Raw genomic sequence first — 24669 nt, 5'->3', positions numbered from 1 at the left:
CCCAGGTATGATGATAAGGACTCAGAGTGTTTGTCTAGTAGAGCTAGGACACATACAAATAGCTAACAAGAAAAAGGCACAATACTTAAACTGCCTTTAACACAAAAATTTCCACTTTCAAGGTATAAAGAGGGTTAGAGGAAAATGCATGAAATGCATTTACTATTCCAATTAAACTGTTCACTGTATGTGTGCTGTGTGTGTTTGTACATTCACTGTGTGCAGGGCCGGCCTTAGGGGTGTGCGACCTGTGCGACCGCACAGGGCGCCATGGTTGCAGGGGCGCCTGACCGGGACTTAGATTAAAGCATCGTTTTTTTTTTTTGTTTTTTTTTTTAACTTTATTTAACATCATTGATGTTAAATAAAGTTTAAAAAAAAAACGATGCTTTAATCTAAGTCCCGGTCAGGGGCGCCGAGCGGTTGCTCGTGAAGTTCTCGGCAACCGCTCGGCGCCCCTTACTCTCCGTGACTCCGTCGCGGTGCCAGCATCTCATGAGCGCCAGTATAGTCCGGCGCTCAACATGAAATGCTGGCAGAGCGAGAAGACGGATGCCTCCCGCTCTTACCGCAGGACTCCGGCAACAAGGTAAGTGGGGGGGGGGTAGTTTGAAGGGGCAGAGGGGGGGGGTAGTTTGAAGGGGCAGAGGGGGGGTAGTTTGAAGGGGCAGAGGGGAGGGGTAGTTTGAAGGGGTAGAGGGGAGGGGTAGTTTGAGGGGGGGTAGTTTAAAGGGGCAGAGAGGGCGGGTAGTTTGAAGGGGCAGAGAGGGGGGGTAGTGAGGGGGGGGCGCCAGAGGAGTAGTCCGCACAGGGCGCCACAACGCCTAAGGCCGGCTCTGACTGTGTGTGCTTATTTAAGTGAATTAACACACATACCACATTCTACCATGCGCACACACCACTCTGAGCACCACAGATCACCCTCAACAAAACACACACCACACTGTGCAACATTGTGCAAATCTTCTTCTGCTCCTCTGTGGACAGCCATCCAACAACCCACCCTTAATATTCAACGCAGGCCCGGACTGGCCATCGGGCACACCGGGCATTTGCCCGGTGGGCCGGGCCACGGCAGGGCCGCATTGACTTAGGGGCTGATGGAGCTGCAGCTCCAGGCCCCTACCCTACCCTACCTACCGGGTCCGCCACTCTAAGGGGCCGGGAAGTCCCCACCAAGGCCGGCCTTACGGGTCTGCGGCCGCACAGGGTATAAATTAAAACATCGGGTTTTTTTTTTACTTTATTTAACATCCTCCATGTTAAATAAAGTTTTTTTAACTTTATTTAACATTGAGGATGTTAAATAAAGTTGAAAAAAAAACCCGATGTTTTAATTTAAACCCTGTGCGGCCGCAGACCCCTAAGGCCGGCCCTGGTGGGGGCTTCCCGGCCCCTTAGAGCAGGACCGGCCTTTGGGGTGTGCGACCGCACAGGGCGTCACACTCTAGGGGGCGGGGGGCGGTCCGCACCGGGTGCCGCTCATCAGGGGGTGCCAACTTGCGGCACCCGGCACCCCTCCAGAGACGGACAGTAATGTCCGCCGCTGGAGGAGCAGGTTCGCAAGGGAGCGGTATCGGAGGTCTTTAACAGACCTCCGGTTCCCTTGATTGATTTTAAGCCGGGTTCAACCCGGCTTAAAATCACTCAAGGGAGCCGGAGGTCTGTTAAAGACCTCTGATACCGCTCCCTTGTGATCTGCACGGCAACAGCTGCTGTGCGCCGGGATCTGACAACAAACCCCGGCGCACAGCAGCTGTTGCCCTCTGAACCGGAAGAAGACAGAGAAGACAGAAGAACTGAAGAAGAGGAGCGAAGAGGAGGAAAAGGAGCTGTAAGGAGAAAAGAGGAAAGGTAGGAAAATATTCAGTGAGAGTGGATTAGTATATATGTGTGGATTGGTATATATGTGTGGATTGGTATATATGTGTGGATTGGTGTATATGTGGGGATTGGTGTATATGTGTGGATTGGTATATATGTGTGGATTGGTATATACGTGTGGATTGGCATACGTGTGGATTGGCATACGTGTGGATTGGTATGTGTGTGGATTGGTATATATGTGTGGATTGGTATACGTGTGGATTGGTATACGTGTGGATTGGTATGTGTGTGGATTGGTATATGTGTGTGGATTGGTATACGTGTGGATTGGTATATACGTGTGGATTGGTATACGTGTGGATTGGTATACGTGTGGATTGGTATACGTGTGGATTGGTATATATGTGTGGATTGGTATATATGTGTGGATTGGTATATATGTGTGGATTGGTAAGTGTGTGAGAGTGATGGGTGTTATGCTGTACCATTTCCAATGTCTTTTTCATGATCTAATTATGCTCTAAAAGTACATCATAACTCCCATCACTCTATACTGTTCCATACAGTGGCAGAGCTGGGAGGCAGAGGCCTTGCACCCCCACCGCAGGACTCCTGAAAGGTAAGTGAACTTCAAAGAGGGAGAGGGTAGATAGTTAGGAGGGGGTAGATAGGGAAAAGGGCGTGAGACGGGGGAAAGAGGGTAGAAAGGGAGAAGGGAGTGAGAAGGGGTAGATGGGGCAGAAGGGAGTGAGAAGGGGTAGATGGGGCAGAAGGGAGTGAGAAGGGGTAGATAGGGCAATCATACTCCTATCATGCCAAGTCTGCGAGTACATCCTGGAATCTGGGTATGCCTGGGCATGATAGGAATGTGATTGCTGTTAACAATCATATATATATACATATAATATTGTTTTTTAATTGTTTTGTCCTATTTTGGTGTGTTACTTACTTTAAATAAAAGTGTTAGATTTTTTTATGGTGTGGGGAGGTCATATTCGGTTTCGGACAGGTAAATGCTGCATTTTCGGTTTCAGTCCAGAATTCGTTTCGGTGCATCCCTACTACTAAGCCAGACAATGAAGTGGTAGGCCTACACCACATCAATGTTTGGCGTAGTATATAGTGATTGGTGTTATGCTGCACTATTGTCAATGTCTGGCTCAATGTATAGTGATAGGGATTACGCTGTACCACTGTCAATGTGTGCCTCAGTATATAGTGATAGGTGTTATGCTGTACCACCGTCATTGTCTGGCTCAGTATATAGTGGTAGGTGTTATGCTGTACCACTGTCAATTTCTGCCTCAGTATATAGTGATAAGTATTATGCTGTACCACCGTCAATGTCTGCCTCAGTATATAATGATAACAGTGAGAAGAGGCAGAGGTGGTAGATAGTGATACAGGGGGATAGATAGTGAGAAAGGGGAGTTTTGTTACAAGTTTTTATTCCTTTCTTTTTTTGGGATGGGGGGGCACCAGAGGAGTAGTCCGCACAGGGCGCCAGAACACCTAAGGCCGGCTCTGCCTTAGAGTGGCGGACCCGGTTGCAGTTGCGGCGGGCTTAAGGGGCTCTGCCTTAATGCGGCCATATTTTAAGGTACTAGCCTGGAGCTGCAGCTCCATCAGCCCCTAAGTCAATCCTGCCCTGCCACAGGCGCGGTCGCAGTTGCTGCTTGCTCTGGCAACAAGGTAAGTAGGGTGAGGGAGGGGGCTGCAGTGAGAAGGGGCAGAGGGGGGTTAGGTAGTGAGAAAGGGGGAGAGGGGTTAGATAGAGGCGGTACATATTGATAAGTGGGGAAGGGGGTTACATAGTGAAAAGGGGGAACATAGTGAGAAGGGGCAGATAAGATGATGAGAGGGGGTAGTGTGAATGCGTATGAGAATGAATGAATAAATGTGTGGATGAATTGTGTGAATGCGTATGACAATTAATGAATTCATGTGTGGATGAATTGCTTGAATGATTTGTGAGACTGCATTAATGAATGTGTTAATGATTTGTGTGAATGATTAAATGCAAAGATGGTACATGAAGGGTGGGCTTTAACAATAAATAAATAAATAAATCAATAAATATGGGCTGCTCAGGCTTAAATGCCCGGGCCTATTTTTTGTCCCAGTCCGGGCCTGATTCAACGACAGTCTTTTGCAACATAGCGCATCCCCCCGGGGAATTAGTAATCTTTTTATTTTCAATCCCATTAACAATTCCTTCCTGTACATGTTATTTTAGCTCAGAGCATGTGGTGTTTAGATTTTGGTTCTACCAATACCACATGCTTGATAAATAGCAGACTATGTATAAAAAGTGACCGATATAATAATCCAGTGAGTATTACATTCACTTCCATTGCTTTATGTGGTAAAACCACCGATGTATTTAGGCCTAACCCAGGGCCATGTGATTTGCGCCAGATGCTGGCCTAGTCCTAAACCTAGGATTTCAGCCTATGCCATTCTACTTTGCTGGGTAAGACAAATTTTCAACTTTTGCCTGAGAATCACTTTTTATACATAGCACCCAAAGTGACTATGTTATGGGTGGGTTTAAAATGGGTTTAAAATGCAATAAAAAAAACAAATAATCATGTGTGTTTAAATAAAAAACACTAACATAACTATATGGAGAATATTTAGACTCCTGCATAGTCTTTTCAATGTTGGGGAGCAATTGATGGTCAGGAGAGAGCAAGCAATGGACACACTCTCTTACTGCCTATGTCTGGGACAGTACACATCCCTTTTAATCTGTCCCATGATCAGTGATGGGCAAGGTGTCTGTACACGGACACCTGCGTCCTCCACAAAGAAGTCCGGTGTCCACCTCTGGGACCACCGCAAAATCAAACACTGCCACGTCGTGGCGACCTGATCTGGTCTCTTTAATGGCAGTCTTCTCTGGGCGCTAGAAATGACATGACTTTCCGGCACGCAGTGTAGAGACTGCTTTTAAAAAGACCATGCCGCGGTACCAGATCAGGGAGATAGCTGACTCCTTGGCTATGTTGGCTTTTTCTGGGAAGAGGGTTGGGGTTAAAGGAAATTTTTAATATCGGCTAGAACTGGATGTAACAAAGGAAAAGGAGCAGGCAGCAAGAATAAAAGAGGTGAACAAGAGTAAAAAAAAAAAACTTTCTGTGATAATTGTGGCCTTGAGAACCTAGGTTTAAAAAATAAGGCATTTTGTTTTATGTATTGGAAACACCAATTACCTATACTCATGGTGGTGGTAACCCATTCAACACAACATGACAGAATTTCTTTTTTTAAACTCTACTATTTAGGAAATGTTATAACTTAACTGTGTATATGCATTTTTTTTATCAGTGTAAAGATTTAGTCAATAGGCTGTGCAGAACCGTGACTTAATGAGTTAAAAGTCTGGTAATTTGTGAATACCTAGTCACTTAGTGTTTTAATGGTGTCATTATTAGCTTTACAGCATGTTCATTACTATTTTGGGTTTTTTTCTTAAAGAGGATAGAGTGAAAAGCACTTGGTTACTTAATACATCTTTAACTAATGGAAACTATTAATGAATAAAAAATGTTTGTGTTCTCCACCAATCCAGGTAATTTCGAAAATGTCCTCATGTCTGTGCCTGCCTCTGCGTATGACACATCTGTAAATTGTGATCAACTGACCACTAGGAAAGGTGAAAAATAATAATTGACTGAGGGCCATCCTGACATCTATCTATGAAGAAGAACAAAGAGGAAGAGGAAAGCCAGCGACATTATATGCTCCAAACAGAGCACAATTTCCTCTCTCTTCTCATTATTCTTCACCTTGACTTCCCTTCTCCTCTCTTCTCTTTCTCCTTGCACATCTGTCTTGTTTCTGGTACAGATGGAGGAAAACACATTAGGAGGCGAGAAGGGTGGACACTGACATGTGGCGGCAACTGCTGACATAGGTAATGTTTCACTGCGGGGAGCTGACTCAGCACAAACACCCCCCCCAACCCACCCCGAACTGCTGACCTAACTGCTGCAATACCTCCAGTATGTCTAATTGGCTTCCCTCAAGGAATCTAAACTAAGCTAACAGCAAAGACTGTGAAACAATTATAATTGTAAAGTGACTTTCTATGAAGCTGTAGGATGACAGCATCTTATTTGTCCCTTCCCATTACCCGTGCTAATCAGTAAAGATAAGGGTGTAATGGAGCAAGAGACAGGTCGGTCTGTGTAAAATCTAGTGTTCCAAGTGTACTTAAAGGTCCATTCACTTCAGTCTCAGCCAAAAAATGCAAGGAAATAATACGTCAAATAAATAGGAAAAATAAAGTAGAGAAATACAAAAAAAACCTAGACAAACTAATGTTATGAGAAAACAAGACAGGGGGTAAATGAGAAGTTAGAGATATTAAGAAACAATGACATTGAAATAAATATATTTATCAGAACAGACTGGTAATGAATTGGCTGTGCATGCGTAGTGCCTATTTTACGGTGAAACAGAGTTTGCACATGTGCAGTGGCCAAGCCTTAGATTATAACGCCAATGCTTAGCGTTTGCTTGGTGTGATATTATAAAGGAATCTGCAATATACTGTTTTTGGTTCATTTTACATTAAATGTTTTATTTATGTGGACGTGGACCAAAGAAAAGTGGGGTCCCTTTGTGTATAAGGGCTCCAGGGCCCCAAGATTCTTCATCTGGCTTGCCCTCAAGCCTGGTTCTTAACCCCACTTGCCACATAGCCAAGGAGGCTGGTGCTGGGTTTACACGATACACTAAAATTGTTAGACCATATTATCATTAATAACATACAATCTTCTGCTGCCAGTTGCTTTAACGTAACAAGCTCCTAATATAAACAGTATTTTATAGGAGTAGCCATCTTGAATTTCTATCAACCCAAAACAAATGAATTAGACACCCATCAGAAACTTGTTAACCAAAGTGTAAATGTAACCATTAAACAAAGCAAGAATTCAACGCGTACCCAGCAAATACACTTAAGAAACACCTATATAAGACATAAATATTGGGTATTCCATCACACTATATGGCCATATATTGCTCGGGCCCCCACTATGTCAAATACCCCAAGTTTGGCGAGTCCATGGGTATCCATGGGTTAAAAATGCAATGCAGCCCCATTGATTCAGCCGTGAAAACTTAGATCGGGACAAAAGGATACACAGGAATCTGAAATAAAATACCTTTCTAGATTGTGCGCACCCCTTTTTGTATGTTTTTTTTTTCTGTACATTTAACCATTGCCGTCCGCTCATCTCCCAAGCACACACTATGATCCTGTATCAATACTGTCTAAACAGAAATCTAACCGCGTCGTAGGACCTGGTTTTCTGTTATTCTGAATAAAGCAAATAAAACCAGCAGCCTATAATTTGACTAAATGCACACATACATAGAAAGGACATAGACAAATAAATGGATGTGAAGAGTGGACAGAGAATGACAGATGTGACTGCCGAAAGCAGATTTAAGGCCAAAGGAGCTGGAGGAGGGGGCTGTCACAATGCGCCGATGACAATGTAATTGTCTGGTGGAATTCTATTTGTATTCCTGAGCACTCTTCCTCGCTGAAGTATTGATCTGAGAATGCTGTTCTGGTGAATTATCAGGAGTGAGAGACCGATCTGTGGTGCTTAGAGACATCTCACTGTCTTGCTATTCAATATTTGCTTGCCTTTTGCACCTTACCATACCGATCTTTGTATCTTAATTGTGCTCCTCTAAATGCAATCACTCCTGTTTTTATTTATCTTTTGCGGGGCAAATATATAGACAAGGTATGTCTCACTGTTACAAAGGCTCTCTTATTTGCATATGCCAGGAAGTTGCACGTGACACCATATACTAAAATACCCGAGATGAATGGTACACACTGGCTCCATATCTATCTATCTATCTATCTATCTATCTATCTATCTATCTATCTATCTATCTATCTATCTATCTATCCATCTATCTATCTATCTATCTATCTATCTATCTATCTATCTATCTATCTATCTATCTATCTATCTGTCTTCTTCCAAACAGCTGTCTTCTCCTTTTCATATTTTTTCTCCTTCCTTCTATCCTAGTATATTAGGAAGTTAACTTTTTGTGATGCGTCCTCTGGTTCTTCATACCTTTGCCACATGTGCTCCCTCCGTAACTTGGCAGACATAGACATAGGAAGGAATTGATTTCGTCAATGCAGGTTCCTCCGTTCTGACAGGGGTTGGATAAGCATTCATCAATGTCTGTAAACAACAGGCAAGCATTTGCTGTTATCAGTGCAAGTAGAATTAGAAACCTACGGCAAGCAGTATGATCTATGATGTGCTATGTTGGGCTTCCATGTATGAGTGTGTAACTGGACTTCTAATAGTGAATGAATATGTAGCTATTACAGAGGACTTTAGCCTATTAAACATTTCTTTAGCCATTAACTACTTATGCCTGCTGTTGAAGAAAAGTACATTTGAAATACAGGTACATTAAGACTTCCATCAATGTTTAGCAGCATAATGGAGAGGTTGTTATACTGATCGGCACATCTTGTTAGCCACAACAAAATAATTAATTCAAGATTAAGCAGGATTTTCAGCTAGCCACGTCAACAAGCACTCCCAATACCCCCCGTGCATATAAAAAAATGAAAAGCAGGTACTCATTAATAAGCACCCCCTAATGATCAGCGGGGTTGGTAGGGGTTCCAGTCTCCTCTGTCACATTCTTTTAACGCTCCCCCCTTGTTAAATACACACACATCAAAAAACACACACAACAAAAAAATAAACTAGAAGTTGCCATGATTACTGCTATGATTAACCTACCTTGTTATTGTGGGGTATACTTTATCACTAACCGGTGGGGTAAAAATGGTTTGTGGCACAATGGTGGAGGGACACACACATTTAAAAGAAATATCATATCATCCATTGGATCACGTGACGGAGATTACGGGATGGCAGAGAGTATGTGAGACGTGTTATTGGCTTTGCTGGAAATCATGTATTTTACATGTGATCGATGTGACAGTGGGGCACCCATGTATAACTTTCGTAATTATATATATATATATATATATATATACCATAAAGTTACCCCAAAACAAGGCAAGCGAATACCTACACAGTGTTCATAATAGTTCACGCCAGTTGTGACAATTGTACTGATACATGGTTACTATAACGGTCTTTCGCAATTTTATGTACAATTCAGCGTCTTCTAAAAGAATGTCTGCACGCTGTTATTCTGTGAAATATTCACTTATTCATGGTTCCTGGCTTTTAGGTACTCGCTTGTTTTGGGGAAATTTTATGGTTTATAATAATATATAGCTGCTGAAAAAAGCCGGTATTGTAGCATCATTTCCCTATAAGGGTATTTGTATTTTTTTTATATATATTTATGATATACCGGTATATATTATTATTTTTTTTAAATGTATTTTTATTTATTTACAAAAAAGTGGTTTGTGGACATGGTTTATACTGTACATTGCTGGTAAGCTGATAAACAGTGATTTTATTTTTTCCAGCCACATCACTAATAAACTCCTACACTGCCCTGCCTATAGCTCTTTATAATTAACGGCTTTTATGCCACAGAACTCTCCCACACGCAACCTATTAAATGCAATATAATGCTCCCCCCTCATAATACAGCCCGTGTGCTGTAACGTACCTATTTCGCAGTTCTCCCCTGTGTAACCTTTGTGGCAGATGCAGCTGTATGTGCTCCCATTAGAGTGACAGCTCCCCATGTGTAGGCAAGGATTGTGTGAACAAGGCTGCGGCTCCCCTGAAACACAATCAAAATACAGACTTAAAGGTTAAACAATCCCTCTCAACTTCAACCATCGGAATGACAGGCTTATGTTGGGAATAAATAAAAGGCATCGCTTCGCATATTCTCCGTTGTGATATATTATTCGTCAAAAGGGATTTATAAAGCAGACATCACATTGCCAGAAGCGGTGCACAGACTGATAGACATTCACTGAAAGTCAAAAGGTGTATCTGGCTGATGGGCTTGGTATTCTAATCCAGCCGCATCGTAATAATAATGTGATATTTCTCACTGATAGACAATCTGACTTTATTGGCTGTTCAGCAGACCTCTGCAAATACAAATATATGATCTGTGTTTACATCTTTTTTTTTGTCATTGTATATCATTGTATATGGAGAAACAAATAGATTACGACATATTCATGACGACTCGGTAGCATAATAAGAGCCGGAATCTTTCAAGAGCCCTGCAATCATAATGCATATAAAACACAGCGAGAAAAGAAAGATAAGATAGGGTGAAGAGTACACAAGTGTCTTACACTAAATGCGTTCACAGAACAACTGTGTCAAAAATCTATTGACAACACATCCGGGGGTGAGAGAATGCAATTCTATATAAAGGTGGAGTAAAACTTGCTTGCTTTGTGATTACCATTTTATGTTAGTAGTGAAGCTCATGGGTTGTAACCCCACTTCATTGCGATGACTATGACTGCTCGTTTATTCCAAAGTACTGAAGTGCCCAACATCTTCATGTTCTGCAATGTTTCTGCATAGCACCGTGTCTTTTATTTGATAACACCTTGGCTTGTTGAGTGGTTGAGATCAATACTGAATCCAACCACAAGAGGAAAGTATCTGTGCCTGTGCAAGCACTGTGGGCATGGGCATTAGACCTGTTAGTGCTGCTTGCTACAGTTGGCTTTCCTGACAACTGAGAAAGAAATTAGCGTGACTTCTACTTTATAGACTATTTCACCTTAGAACGACTAAAACCATTTTATAGCCTATCTATGACATCATCCAGATAACGCTAAATGCATCCAGCTGCAAGGCTTCACAGCACTAAAACGGGAGATGAGTACCCCTACTCCAGAGCAACTATGGGCTTATTTATCCATCCAATCTTATATTCCATTTGCAAATGAGCATAGTTTTTGCTTTACAATTTGTAAAGAACAGGAGCTGCTGGAAATAAAATGAAGTGATTTTTCCCTATAAAACTCCACAAAACTATAAAGTGTTTCAATAGAAAAGCTACCGAATTGCAGGCTGCTCGTAAAGCAATTAAAAGGCTCTGCAACCTTTGTTGTTTTGTTACTACCTCCCATTCCAATTATTGTCTCCAGGAACAAAGGAACAGTGAGAAATAAGGACCACAGTGAAAAAGGAGAGGACAAAGGGATTCGCAGCGACGAGACAAGACAAGAATAAGGAACAAGGGAAGGGATAGATGGGGAGAAGGAGAAAGTAGAAAAATGCAAAGCAGCTGGGAAACTGATGAGAAAGGCGGCGCAGAGAGACATACGAACATTACAATTTTATGAAAAAACCTCTGACACACATTTGTCATATTTCTAAGCTCTTTGTTGTGTAGTGGGAAGGCACCTTTAAATTCCGAGATGCTCCCTTTTGAATAATCTGCCGTTATGGGCTTATGAATGCCAAAACTCTCAGGCTGAAAATGCTGTGGTGTATCCCTATTAAATCTACGTCCGTCTCAGAATGGGCTCGCTGGGCCTCATTAGCAGAACACTGCTGAAATCCCCCCCCCCCTAACTGCCTGGCAGAGGGCACAGAATATGTATAGTTGTCATGGAAACTGAACATCTGTGGTCATCTGTATACATGGCCTTTTATATTTATCATCATAAAGTAATATTATGGTTGGCACACAAATGGGTGGCAGGGCATCATTCACAGTTATATTATCCAAGTGCCCCTGCCTGTCTTTAACATTTAATTCCAAATATGTTTTAATTTACTACCCCCCAATGAATTTGCATGTTATGTAGATCTTCTTCTGAGCTATCAAGTAAAAGAAATATGTTGGTTCTATAATGATTCCCTTTAGAATATCTCTGAGGTTCTATATCTCAGGCCATGATTCACTCTATGCGTGAATCTAATATCTAACATTCTTTTGTGGATTATTCTCTCCAACAATAACAACAAAATGTTTCTGTTTCTGATTAATCACCACAATTACTGAGATTAATTAGCAATTTATGAGCAGTATGTAAAAGGTCATGTTTGCAACTGACTGTTATGTGTGTCTTACCTTCTTTTTACATCTTTCTGTATGTTTTTGGTTTCTTACTGCGCATTGTTATGCATTACAAGTAATAACATAAAAGTTGCTTGTACTAGTAAGCCACAACAATTAGTAATGGTCTAACTAAACTGGAACTAACCCTGAGCACTTGTACGATCCTCCATCAGCCACTGTTCACTGTCCTCTTCTCCTCCACTACCCAGGTCTTCACCTTTGTCCCTAGACCATACCTCTTCAATCCGTGACCTTTCTGTGTTTTCTGGTACAGACAAGACTGGACGTAGAACAGAGCTGATAGAATGAGTGATAGGTGCATTGGAAGGACGGACAGAAGAACCCAGGACACTGAGCTCTTGTTCTTCACTGGAACCCACAGTGGCTTGTAGTAGTAGATGGCTGGGTTTTTGCAATGATCTTGGTGTGACTACTTGCTTCACCATGTTTTCTGATTCTCTACTGGGAACTTCTGGTTGACCATTTCTATAATTCTGCCTAAATAATTTTGAATCTGCTTTTGGTCCATAAAGTTCAAACTCAGTAATGGGTATTGATGTCCCATGGGCCGCTTCAATTTTTCCATATTCTGATGACAATTTGTAGCTCTCAGTTATGGAGTCAGATACTGGCAAGTTATCAATAGTTTCAAGTATGTGTGTAATAATGGGTGTTGTTGTGGTCCAGATTTGAGCCTCTGCAGCAACTCTCTGAGAATCTTTACTGGTTGAGTGTAAGGCTTCAGTAATTTTGTCCTGGTTGTATTGATTTGTCAAAGACAAAATATGGGTTGGCTCTGTCAGAGTGACCTGAGCAGCCAATAGTCTTGTTTCCCCTGGAGTTTCATAGTTTTTGATGCCAGATGATGTGTGGGTACTTAGGACATGCTTTGCCTTCTCAGTGTATAAGCTATAACTTTGTACATGTAGGAAGTCTGTGTTTTTTGTCATTTCTGTAGCAGAGGGAAGGAACAAAGATGGTAATGTGTCTGCTCTACTAAAACCTACTGTATCTGGATTCTGGCCACTTGCTTTTGTAACCAAATCCTGATCTTTCTTGCTGGCAATTTCACCTTTTATGTTTTGGATAGGCTTATCAAAACCTGAATGTGGAGAAGTGGTGGGTAGCTCATTCAGTGTGCGTATGGTGGCCTCGTAGACATCTGACTTTTCTGTGACTTTTTTTACAGCAGAAGCCAGTTTTTCAGAGAAAGTAATCTCTTTTCCTTGCCTTTCCTGAAAATTAACATACGGTTCATCCTCTCTTTCGTCTAATTTCACTTTATTCACGCTTGCTTCTGTTTTGGAAATATCTATACTTGGAAAGAAAAAGTCATCTGAATACTGAGCTCCCAGAGTTGGAGTAGGAGTGCTAGGGAATTGTGATATTTTTGCCTGAGCTTCAGCCATGCTGTTGCTAGCATTGGTATCCCCTGAAACCCCCTCAGCATCTTCCCTATTCTGTACTGCTAGGTTCTTGTGAGACTTCTCCAATGTTAACTTAGATCTTTCGCTGAAAGATGAAACAGATTCTTCATCCCTCTGTTTTACATTTTCAAGACGTTTAGGATTTTTTTGACTTGTTCCTAATGCCAATCTGTCAATCTGTCTGCCAATTTCCTCTTCTGTCATTGATACTGTCACAGTCGATGGCTGTTCTTTGTCTTCACTGGAGAATTCTGTTTTCCTATCCCATACTGCTGGATGATAAGCATCCACCATTCCATTACCTAGGAGGTAGCTTGTAGTTGATGTAATGGAGCTGAATGTATCTGGAACTGACGTCTGTTCTTGGTGTTTATTGTCATCAACACCACCCGTGTCCGGATAAATTGCAGTAGATGTCAAGTTGTCTGTTTTCTCCTGATCCCCCAGGTTTGTCAGTCCTGTGATATCAAGCACACTATGATTAAACTCAGATGGAAACATTACATTATCTCTCAGTTGTCAATAAGGTATAAACAGCAGGAAGAGCAATCACTTACTTCACCTTATAATAACACTCCATTTTAACATCAAGATAAAAATGACATGATTTAAGAAGCAAACATACTCTGTCTGAGGTTCCTGGGAAACCTGTGGGCTACTTTGCCTTCTCTACTGTATATAATATAACGTATAAAATAATATATATATTTCGTAAGCCACAACAAATTGTGTCATTTTAATATATTGCTCTTCTATGGAATATACTGGGTGTTTATAAATAAAATAGTAACATAAATCCAGAGATTTCATTATTCTAGCCTGCAGCCATGTGACACAGACAGACCGGTGTTCCAAATGCTTTTTTCCATAACAGAAAAAATGACTGTTCTGGTTATTTTATTTATTTGACTAAACTGGCCACTTTGTTCTGTCTACTCTTGTGAAGCAATATAGCTCCACAATTCTGTCTTTTCTTCTCTCTTTGCCCACTTGGCTCAAAATAACTGTATTAGCAGTTCTGAACAAGGTTGGTAATTTCTCCATTATGGACACAAAATATCCCAAACCAAATATTGTCAGTTTCACTTGGATGGAATAGGAAAGAGTTGCAATCAGATTTGGTGGCACTCAAGGACAAAAAGAAGTTAGAGTGTGTAAGACAAGAGAGGCACAATGTGGACCTTTAGTGTGCAGCATTGAAGTACCAGGGTGACTTTTATTCACCAGTCTAGACCTCACAAAGCCGGTATAAAAAGTAAGAACACAAGAGACTGGTCCCATTGGAAAATCAAGCCTGTAGATGTGGCTTCATTATTTTAGATATGCACTGCTGCCATATTAAGAATTGCTTGCTGAAACACACAGAAGTCCTCAAAATAAGAACCATAACCTATGGCGATTGCCACTCTTTCTCCATTACTAGTCCTCCATTGTTTTAGATTGTACGAATTTTATTGTAAATAACCGAGCTATGGAGGGTAAATAACTAGGATAAAAAGTATTCCTCACTGTCACACAGAGAACATCTTATATTAATCAAATCAGATGGTATATTTTCGCTAGCAAATAAACAGTAAAGAAAAATGTCATTTCTGTTCCTAGTCATATTTGCAGATTCCAAGCAGTTCTGCTTAATGTGATGGCACAACTGACAATATAGCTATCTGCTCAGTATTTTACACCTTTGCAATCAGCAATGATTTATGGCTTCTACTGAGACACATTCTTTATGCTTTAGACAAGGCAGAATAGCTATTATCTGCAGGTTAAAAAAATATCTAAAATGTCAAAGATGTTTGGAACAGAATGTCTAGAGAGACAGTGTGTTAGAAGACCTGGAAAGTCAGAATCTTCAAATCAGAACAGCTAGATGTGTGACATAGAATTACAGCAAACTATATGGTAACAGTGGAAACCCTTACAGTACAGGAACAGAACGATGCAGGACAGATTACCACAGTTGTTTGTAGACATTTGGACACATTTTTTGTTTTCAGGCAACAAACTTTGTTCCCTGCCCATTCTGTTCGGCCAAAATTTGAGGGCATTTTTGATTCGGGAACAAAATTTGTTGCCCGGTGCCCCCATTCACTCTCACACTCTCATTGACTCTTTCTCTCACGCTCTCTAAATGTTTCCCCACTTTCTCTGACCACTTCCACATCTTCTTCATCTTTTATCTTCTCCCTTCTCTTCTCCTCGTCAATCTCACCAATCCTCCTATCGTGGAAGAGGACGTCACCGAAAGCTCCAACTGAGGGCAATATGGCACTGCCTGTGGTGACATGCTCTTCCCGATCCTCCAATCAGGAAGAGGACATCACCGCAAACACCACCATTTTGTCCTCAAGTGAACTGAGGGCAATATGGAGGCGCTTGTGGTAACTCTTTGACTCTTCAATTGGGGAGAAGACGTCAGCGCAAGCACAGCCATTTTGCCCTCACGTGAAAAGAGGCAAGCTCTACTACATTGCCCTTAGTTCAGGCTTTTGGTGACATCACTTCCCCCAATGAGGGCTGTGCAGAAGCACTCTAGTGTGGCATTTTGATTGTTTCCTGGCAAATCTGTATCCTGATGCTGCTTAGTGTACAGAACCCGGCTTTGGCTAACTACCTGCCTTGCGTACCTGTCCTGGCATCCTGGGGCCATCTGTCCTGAGCAAATACCTGTGGTATCTTCTATATACTGATATCTGGCCCTCCAGCAAGTGCTTTGCTATCTACTACTCAGTACCTATAGTATTTGCCTCTACATGAGACTTCATACTATTGGGATCCTCAAAGTCCCAGGTCTCCCATCTACCCTTCAGTAGGTTAATCTAGGTGAATAACTCCTGCGGTGTGTGCTCCTGGTTTCTGGCATCATGACACTTGCTCTAACTCACTCTAATGCCATACACTCACACAAATATACATACATCCTCCCTTCCACCACTCCCTTTTACCACTAACCCTAGGCTCACCCCTAACATTCTAGCAACATAATCTGACACATACTTGCACTGATACGCACATCTTGACACCAAACACTTGCAAATACTTTGGTGCATGAGGACCAAAGTAATTTCGGACAAATTATTTGTTTAGTTTTTGGCTCATTTGAGGAATATACTATATTTTATAGCAGCTAATTAAGGCAACATTAGTTTTCTATTCAAGTCATTATTTGATCTTTAGGTCCACTGAACCCTTTTTATATTTATTTTCTTAAAAGTTAAATGTTAGAGTAATCTGAGGTATTTCAATGGTTAACTAATTTCGCTGAGATGTACCAAATACCAAAGATCATGATTTGTAATCCTGCATTTTACAAATAGAGCTAACTAGTATTATTTTATACTGAACACATGCACAAATATTCCCTTGTGAATATTAGCATTGGATAAGAAAAGGTATGGAGCATATCTAGTGCCTTCTGGCAAATAGAATTTGTGTCTTATCTCCAGTGCATGCACCGGAGATGTTGAAAAGTAATTGATTATGTTATACAAATGATTATTTTCTTTGTATTGTTAACTTAACAGTGCCTACAGATGTATACAGCCAATTCTACTATTATTTTGTATTGATGCACATGTCCAGTTCAATCTGCTCTGGGGTTATTACAGACACACACACACACACATATATAAATATATATATATATATATATATATATATATATATACATATATATATATCTCCAGCCCCGAGTGATGAAAGTTAAGGCCAGATGTATAAACACACACTGTGTTCTTATATAAATGTGAATGAGTACATCTTCTTGACACTAATTTCAAGCATGGTTGCCTCTGTCCCTTTCTCCGATATCCAGACTACTATTCTCCGGCTGATGAATGGGACTTCTTAAAACAATGACCAATCCACAACAACAAAGAGATTAGTTGGATCTGTCAATGTTTCTGTTCACAGCTAGATGTTCCTCAGGGACTGTAAATCCTCCCTCCCAGTCGAAAGCATTTAAGTATGTATGTATGTATTTACTCGTTTTTAAAAACCTACCATTTTGCCCCTAAAACCCAATTTATCCATAGCCATATTCTAGAAAAAAACGTATTAATTGTTTATATACCCTGTTTATCAATGATCTACACATACAAATATCTAATGAACAATGAGGCATATGCGGAAAAACTAACAATTTACAGGCATGTTGTGATGATGTTTGTGCTTAATACCGATAATCACTAATTTTGTATCTCCTGGGCTAATGTGGCTTGTAAAAATATAAACTCAAATGTGTCTCAGCCACTGGATCATTAAAGTGCTTATGTTAGCGCACCTCCATTATGCCAGGGCCTAACAGTAATCCATGCTGAACATTAGGAGCACTCAGCGTAACAAGTTAACACACACCACTGAATGCAATAATATTTTTGACAGCTCTAAGTAAAAAAAATGTAATCCCCTGTGAAGCAATGCAGACCACTGCTGTGCCAGGATCGGTTTCCTTCCCATCTTAGGGCTGATGTAACCAGTGTAAAGCCAACAGCATGAGCTAGGCTAGAAGGCGGAGGGATGCTTGTATCATTTGGTAAAGACTGATATGCGGAAAGTTCATTATTGTGAAGCTATTTTGTAACCAAGGATGTAATTTTATTGCTAAATGAAGCTTGTAACAGGAGATAAAGGCACTTCATCTGCTCTCTTCAAGACTCAATTCTGCACCCACAGGAGCAGATAGGGCCACCATGATTTGACCCATTAGCTTAACAGAGTGTTCTACTTAGTCTGTCAATATATCTAGGAAAGCATGTACTGTTCACATAAACTTGAATACATCTGGTGATGCTAAGAGCATTGGCTCCATGGCAGGGCTGGCATCACTTATCCCAAGGGAAATTCCATTAACACAGCATGCTCTAACATTTTTGGGATATAACCATACCTGGGAACTTTTGGCCTCTGGCTACCCGGAGCCTTCCCTTGTGGGACGCGGCCAGGACTGACCACTGTAGTTGGTCTACTGGTCCACTGACATCAAGGGGAGGTCCCGCTGATGTCAGGGGGAGGTCCTCTGACATCTGCTGGAAACACCCCTGTTTCAAGGGAAAATGGGTGTGGAACGGGGCGTGTCAAGACCCCGCTCCCGCGACCCGGAGGATTCGGTCTTGAACTGGAGAAGCGGTACGTCACCCGGCAATCTCCGGGTCAAACCCGGAGAGTTCCCAGGTATGGATATAACATACATTTACCAATAGGTGACCCCACCATAGCAGCACAGAAAGGTGTAAATGGTGTAAATTCTGAATTAAAATCCTTGTTAATTTAAGATACTTGTTTGCTGGACCACAAGTAAAACGCACAAAATAGAGGTAGTATAAGCAACCTGGGGCAAAGGCCTATGTGCCAGCCTCCCTCTTACTCCTTCCCTCTTTTTTTTTGTTGTGTTTAATCTTTCTGGTTTAATCCTGGGCATTTTATAGCACAACCTTCCACTATTTTTTATGGATTTTTTTTAAATGCAGTTAAAGCCTACTATTTCTCATTTCTGTGTGTTTCCAAGTATACAGGGACCTGTTCTATGGTACAGCACCAAAAACATTTGTGAAATCCAAGCAGATCAATTAAGCCGCGTCATCCTGGTCTATATGTTGGCTAACTTTTTCCATGGGAGACAAGCAATGATATTATGCAATTAATTTCTCAACTGGATTCCTCACTAATCCTTCTATAACTCTATTTTTCATATCTGCTTTTCTTCACTTCAGTTGCGATCCTAGAAGAAAAGCAAACTACATGTAACGTCCCAAAACACCTTCCTTGTCCATGTAGCACATCCCTATAAATCTTCCTTCTACTCCATCTACCTGTAGAGCTGTATGAACAGAATCTATAATTGTTAATTGCACCATCTGTTCCTGTTATTATTTTTGTCTTAATGCTTCATAAAACTCGCCACCAACGATAACGCCTGCCCAGGTACAAATTGGTTTTCTGTCAAAGCGATTTAGTTGAACAAAGAACAACTACTGGACCACAGATTAAACTGTACCCCAGCTAGTGTTAATGTTCCCCTTAGAACAAATCGGTTAAAAAAAACAGAAAGCATTATAATGCTTTTGGTATATTATCTACTTTTTGAAATGCAGAACTATCCTTTAAGTTGTAATGTAAATGTAAACGCAAGCTTACTTTGATTTCTATCCACTTTTACTTCATTGGACAATGGTGCAAAATGTCCATGATTAAAGTGGACAGTGCTGTGATGAATATCTGTAGTGAGTTCCACACTGTTTTCTAGCAGGTTGCTTTTCTCGTGATGTGTTCGTAGCAGCTCCTTCTCATCCTCAGTATGGAGATTCGACTGTGATTTACTGAACTGATTTTGTGTATTGTGCTGGTGGAGATCTATATAGGTGTGGTTAGAAGAATCGGCTTCTCTATGAAAGTTAGGCTTCTCAAATGAACCTTGGTTTGACACAGTATAAACCTCTGTTCTTTGCGCCTCATTTTCTGGAAGTGTTGTAAGTTCAAAGACTTTAGATGGAGATGATTCTGTAGGCAGGTTCCTTATATGATCTAACAACGAAGGAAACTGAGGTGAATTTCGGACATCCTCAGATATTACATTGGTATGTTTGACCAAAGGATGCCTTTCTAATGACTGTTCAATGCCTGGAGACTGTTCTGATGAATCTGTCTCTGAGTGTTTGACAATTTGCCAAGGGTTCTGTTGTGACTTGGACTCCCTATCCACCAAATTTAATGACCAGTCCTCCTCCCTTCCCCTAGGAGCAGCTGATTGTCTTCCTTTCTTTTTAACAGAGACTATAGTTGGTTTTATATCTTGTATTTTATGTATGGCTGTTCCTTTTAACACTAACATTTCTGTTGCAGCCAATGTTTCTGACTCTACGTTATGGAAATAACCTCCTTCAAGTGGTCCACTGGTCACAGTCTGTTGTTTATTTTCTGTGTCTGATGCCTGGAGAAGCAGCTGTGAAGATAAGACATTGATCTCCTTTTCAATTCCCTTTGAGTCCCTGGGTGTTACTGGATCACTGCTTTCCATTTGAAATAACCCATGACTTGTAGTAGACATTAGCTTGACGATGGCAGGAAGAGCATTATTAAATTTCAATTGTATTTCCTGTCCAGTCTTTTGACTTTGAAGCTCTTGGTTTATCAGCCCGAGGTCCTCTTGTGGCATGAAGGCTGGCCCTTGAGGTTCATTCCCCAATAGGGTTGGGGCTGTTGCTTGAAGAGCTGTTAGGAGGAAACATGTCAGAAAGATAAATTAGAATCCAATCATGCTGAACGAAGAGAGAAGCTATGAAATATAGCAAGAAGCTGCGCTTCATTCAACAGCCAATTCATAGGAACTGAGAGCCCTAGAATTATGAGTTTAATTTTTGTCAACAACCACACTGAGAACTCTAACCGGATTAGCATGCATTCCATTATTTCAGCCTGTCATCAAGTAAAAATACAAACAAAGGCAGGTTAATATAAGATGGACTGTGCATATGGAAATATCTTCAATTTTGGATGCCCATAATGTTGCATATATTTAAATTAGCTACTCTATATAACAACAATGTGAGGGGGCCTCTTAATTATTGAGTTGAGTTAATTTAGGCAGCGCTCCTAGCAGCCTCTTTCATGAATGTTGTCTTTACTGGTGAGTGCCGGCATTTGACATCATATCCCTGCACAAAGCACCTTTTAAAACAGTGTATGGAAGTCTGGAAGAACAGAAATGTGTCCTCTGGAGTGATGAATCATGCTTCACTGATGGACGAACTTGGGTTTGGCAGATGCCAGGAGAACCCTTCCTACTGTAATGCATTGTGCCTAATCAAATGGTCCTGGCTGTTTTTTAGGTTTTGGGCCCAAGTTCTAGTGAAGGGTAATGTTAATATCATCAAAAAAATACATTTTTGACAACTGTATAATTCTAACATATTTGCCAGTAGTTTGGGAAGGCCCTTTTCTATGCCCCTGTGCACAAAGCATGGTCCAACACCATAATAATGCCCATGGTTTTGAAATGGGATGTCCAACAAGCTCATAAAGGTGTGATGGTCAGGTGTCATATAATCATATTGGTCATACAGTGTATGTTAATATTGAATTATTGTCATGATATAAATATATTTAATAAACAGGATAACATTTCACACTGAAGTCAAGGCTATAAGAAACACAGCTTATAGGTTTTTTGCCTTAAAGGAAAGGGATGGAACTACAGTAGTTTCCTTCAAGTCAAGCTTCTTCAAACATTGACCCCAGTAAGGGTGACAACTAGTCACATTTATTATTATTCTTATATTATGATATACATTATAAATTCAAAATATTGCAGAAGGAACATGAAAGTACAGGAGAGGTACATTTTGAAAGCATCCACCTTGTACTCTACAGACAAGTTTTTAAAGCTCAGCTGACAAGAGCCGATGGGCATGTGCATTCCCGGGATACAGGCCAAACCTCATCTCAAATAACCTATGCCATGAACAGATTTTTTGAATAGCTTTCCATAGGTTTTATACCTAGCAAAGCCCTAAATCCAGTTCTAGTACTTTGATACATGAGAACATTCCTGCTATGTTGGTCAAACATCTTTGGCTGTTATATATATAAATTATTGACAAGCTTTCTACCTTATTGCTTGTTCTCCAAATCCTTGCCTCCAACCCTGAATAAACAAGAGAACTTGCAGGCCTCATGCAGAACATTATTCCATAAGGGCATAATCAGTTATCTGATTAAGACTTACATTAAATATTCATTGGAAAAGATTAGTCAGGACAAACGTATTGATTCAACTGAATCAATATTTCTGGCCTTTCTTCATTAATTTTACCTTTTTCATCTCCAGGTAACCTTCTGAAGCCCTACACAGTTGGTATGTGTAACTTATTTAAAAATGTTTCTGCTGGAATATAGATGATAGGCTAGAACTTATCGAAATATAAATACCCCCACCCCCTGCTAGATTGTAATCTTGAGCAGGGCAAGCCTTAACTTTTTGCCACCTTTTTGTTTTGTTAGTGTTGTACACTACTTGTTATGTCAAATTATACACTGCTATGGAATGTGGCGGTGCTACATAAATCAATTAACAATAATAACGCTCCTTTATCAAACCAACTGATTATTAATGCTAGATATTATACCAAATATTAGACTGAAAAATATTTGAAGCAACAGATTATATGGATCTTTTAACTACTGATTTTCATAGTCAAATGGTCTTTTTAAAATATTCATGTTGTGGTATCTGTATTAAGAAAGTGAGTTCAGAGTGTTTCTAACAGACACATCTATACATAAGCAGTGATGAAGAACTGTAAAGTAGGCAATCAGCACTAGATCTGGAGGAAGCAACTTGACATAAAAAATCTGCCTATGCAAGCAATTTATGATGTTTTGGAAGCATACAAATACTATGCGGCACATGTTACACTATTCATTATCCTAAACTTGATTTTTTTTAAATCACTTCCCTTCCAATGCTCACCTCTTACTGTATATCTTACCTCTGTGCTAGTGCAGAAAATCAGTGGCGGATACTACAAAGCAATGTCCACAATGCAATGTTGGGTGCTGGTGTATAAACTGATACCAATAATACCTTCAACTATGCCTTCATACAGTACACTTTGTAAAGCAAACACCTAGGGGCCCAGTTCTTATAGCAATACCTCTGTAGCAGTATGCTCCAAACTTCCTGGTTGGATTTGGGAATCCTGTCCGATTTGGGTACTGGTAAAGGGTCCGCACACCAGGTTCCTCTCCACCACAATTTCTTCGAGGGTTCCTTATTGGGTAGCGTACACTGCTGTCTGCCAGCCATCCTGGGTCACACTGGTCAAAACCCTTCCTCCAAGCTGAGTATAGCTGTCCCACAGTTGCCAGTGATGCCCCGTCTTGCAGACACAACGTTCTGGCGCCACCAAGGGAGCGTCTCTCAGGAACATAATATACATCACCTATAGTTTAAATATCACATAAGACAATAAATCATCATAACCTTGAGCCACTGAATGGGTATAAGATGTGTTGTTTCTCATAATGTAGTTGACCCTCTCTCAATCAGAAATCTTACCTAGGGAGTTCTTAGTATAACAATAAACATCATATGTTTCCTGTGGATCCCGTTCTCCATACGTTCTAACACCTGGAAGGTTATTCCTATCACCATAACAGCCAGGTCTAGGTGTTTTGATTGGGTACCTGTAAATAGACACACAAAGGGATTTTAGGCTAAACTAAAGTCAGGGGCATAACTAGAAACCAACTGCCCCAGGGCCCCTCAACTTCAACAACTGGTCTGTGCCATATTTGCCCCCCCCTCCAACATACACTCCGGCACACATACGTAAACACACTTACTCAAATTCACACACTCATACTCACTAGCACACAAGTACACATTAATTCTAACACACATTCCATGTCACCCCACTTACACATCCATTCTCACACACAATTACACACCAATCCCCTCGCACACAATTGCACATCCATGCTCACACACAATTACACATCCATGCTTATACACACACACAATTACATGTCCATGCTCTCACACACACAATTACATATCCATGCTCATATATAAATAAATATATATATATATATATATATATATTTATTTATATATACATACAAACATATATATATATATATATTTATATATATATATACAGTGGATAAAAAAAAGTCTACACACCCCTGTTAAATGCCAGGTTCTTGAGATTTTAAAGAATGAGACAAAGATAAATCATGTCAGAACATGAACAATGATATAATGTGAACAATTCAATTGCAAAACAAGCTGCAATCTTTCACAATAACCTGGTTGCATAAGTGTGCACACCTATAAACTAATACTTTGTTGAAGCACCTTTTGATTTTATTATAGCAATCAGTCTTTTTGGGTAGGAGTCTATTAGCGTGGCACATCTTGACATGGCAATATTTGCCTACTCTTCTTTGCAAAAGCGCTCCAAATCTGTCAGATTGCGAGGATATCTCCTGTGCACAGCCCTCATCAGATCACCCCACAGATGTTCAATTGGATTCAGGTCTGGGCTCTGGCTGGGCCATTCCAAAACGTTAATCTTCTTCTGGTGAAGCCATGATTTTGTGGATATGGATGTGTGCTTTGGGTCGTTGTCGTGCTGAAAGGTGAACTTCCTCTTCATCTTCAACTTCCTAACGGACGCTTGAAGGGTTTGTGCCACAATTGCCTGGTATTTGGAACTGTTCATAATTCCCTCCACCCTGACTAAGGCCCCAGTTCCAGCTGACGAAAAACAGCCCCAAAGCATGATGCTGCCACCACCATGCTTCACTGTGGGTATGGTGTTCTTTGGGTGATGTGCAGTGTTGTTTTTGCGCCAAACATACCTTTTGGAATTATGGCCAA

At 40.8% G+C, this 24669-nt stretch overlaps 1 protein-coding gene across 1 annotated transcript in view; it reads right to left on the bottom strand.

Annotated features, from left to right (window-relative positions):
- Positions 1-24669, bottom strand: part of NCAN (neurocan) — a 52707-nt gene that overhangs the window by 4192 nt on the left and 23846 nt on the right. The window contains exons 5-10 of the mRNA XM_053465739.1: positions 23344-23471; positions 22940-23227; positions 19425-20498; positions 12008-13747; positions 9484-9600; positions 7941-8054 (exon numbers count right to left, since the gene is read on the bottom strand). Of these exons, the coding sequence (XP_053321714.1) occupies positions 7941-8054; positions 9484-9600; positions 12008-13747; positions 19425-20498; positions 22940-23227; positions 23344-23471 (3461 nt within the window). The remainder of the gene's footprint in view (positions 1-7940; positions 8055-9483; positions 9601-12007; positions 13748-19424; positions 20499-22939; positions 23228-23343; positions 23472-24669) is intronic.

This window comes from Spea bombifrons, chromosome 1 (assembly GCF_027358695.1).
Source record: "Spea bombifrons isolate aSpeBom1 chromosome 1, aSpeBom1.2.pri, whole genome shotgun sequence".
In the NCBI taxonomy this organism is placed as follows: domain Eukaryota; kingdom Metazoa; phylum Chordata; class Amphibia; order Anura; family Pelobatidae; genus Spea; species Spea bombifrons.
Note: the sequence above shows the minus strand (reverse complement) of the source record. Positions and strands in the feature narration are given on the sequence as shown.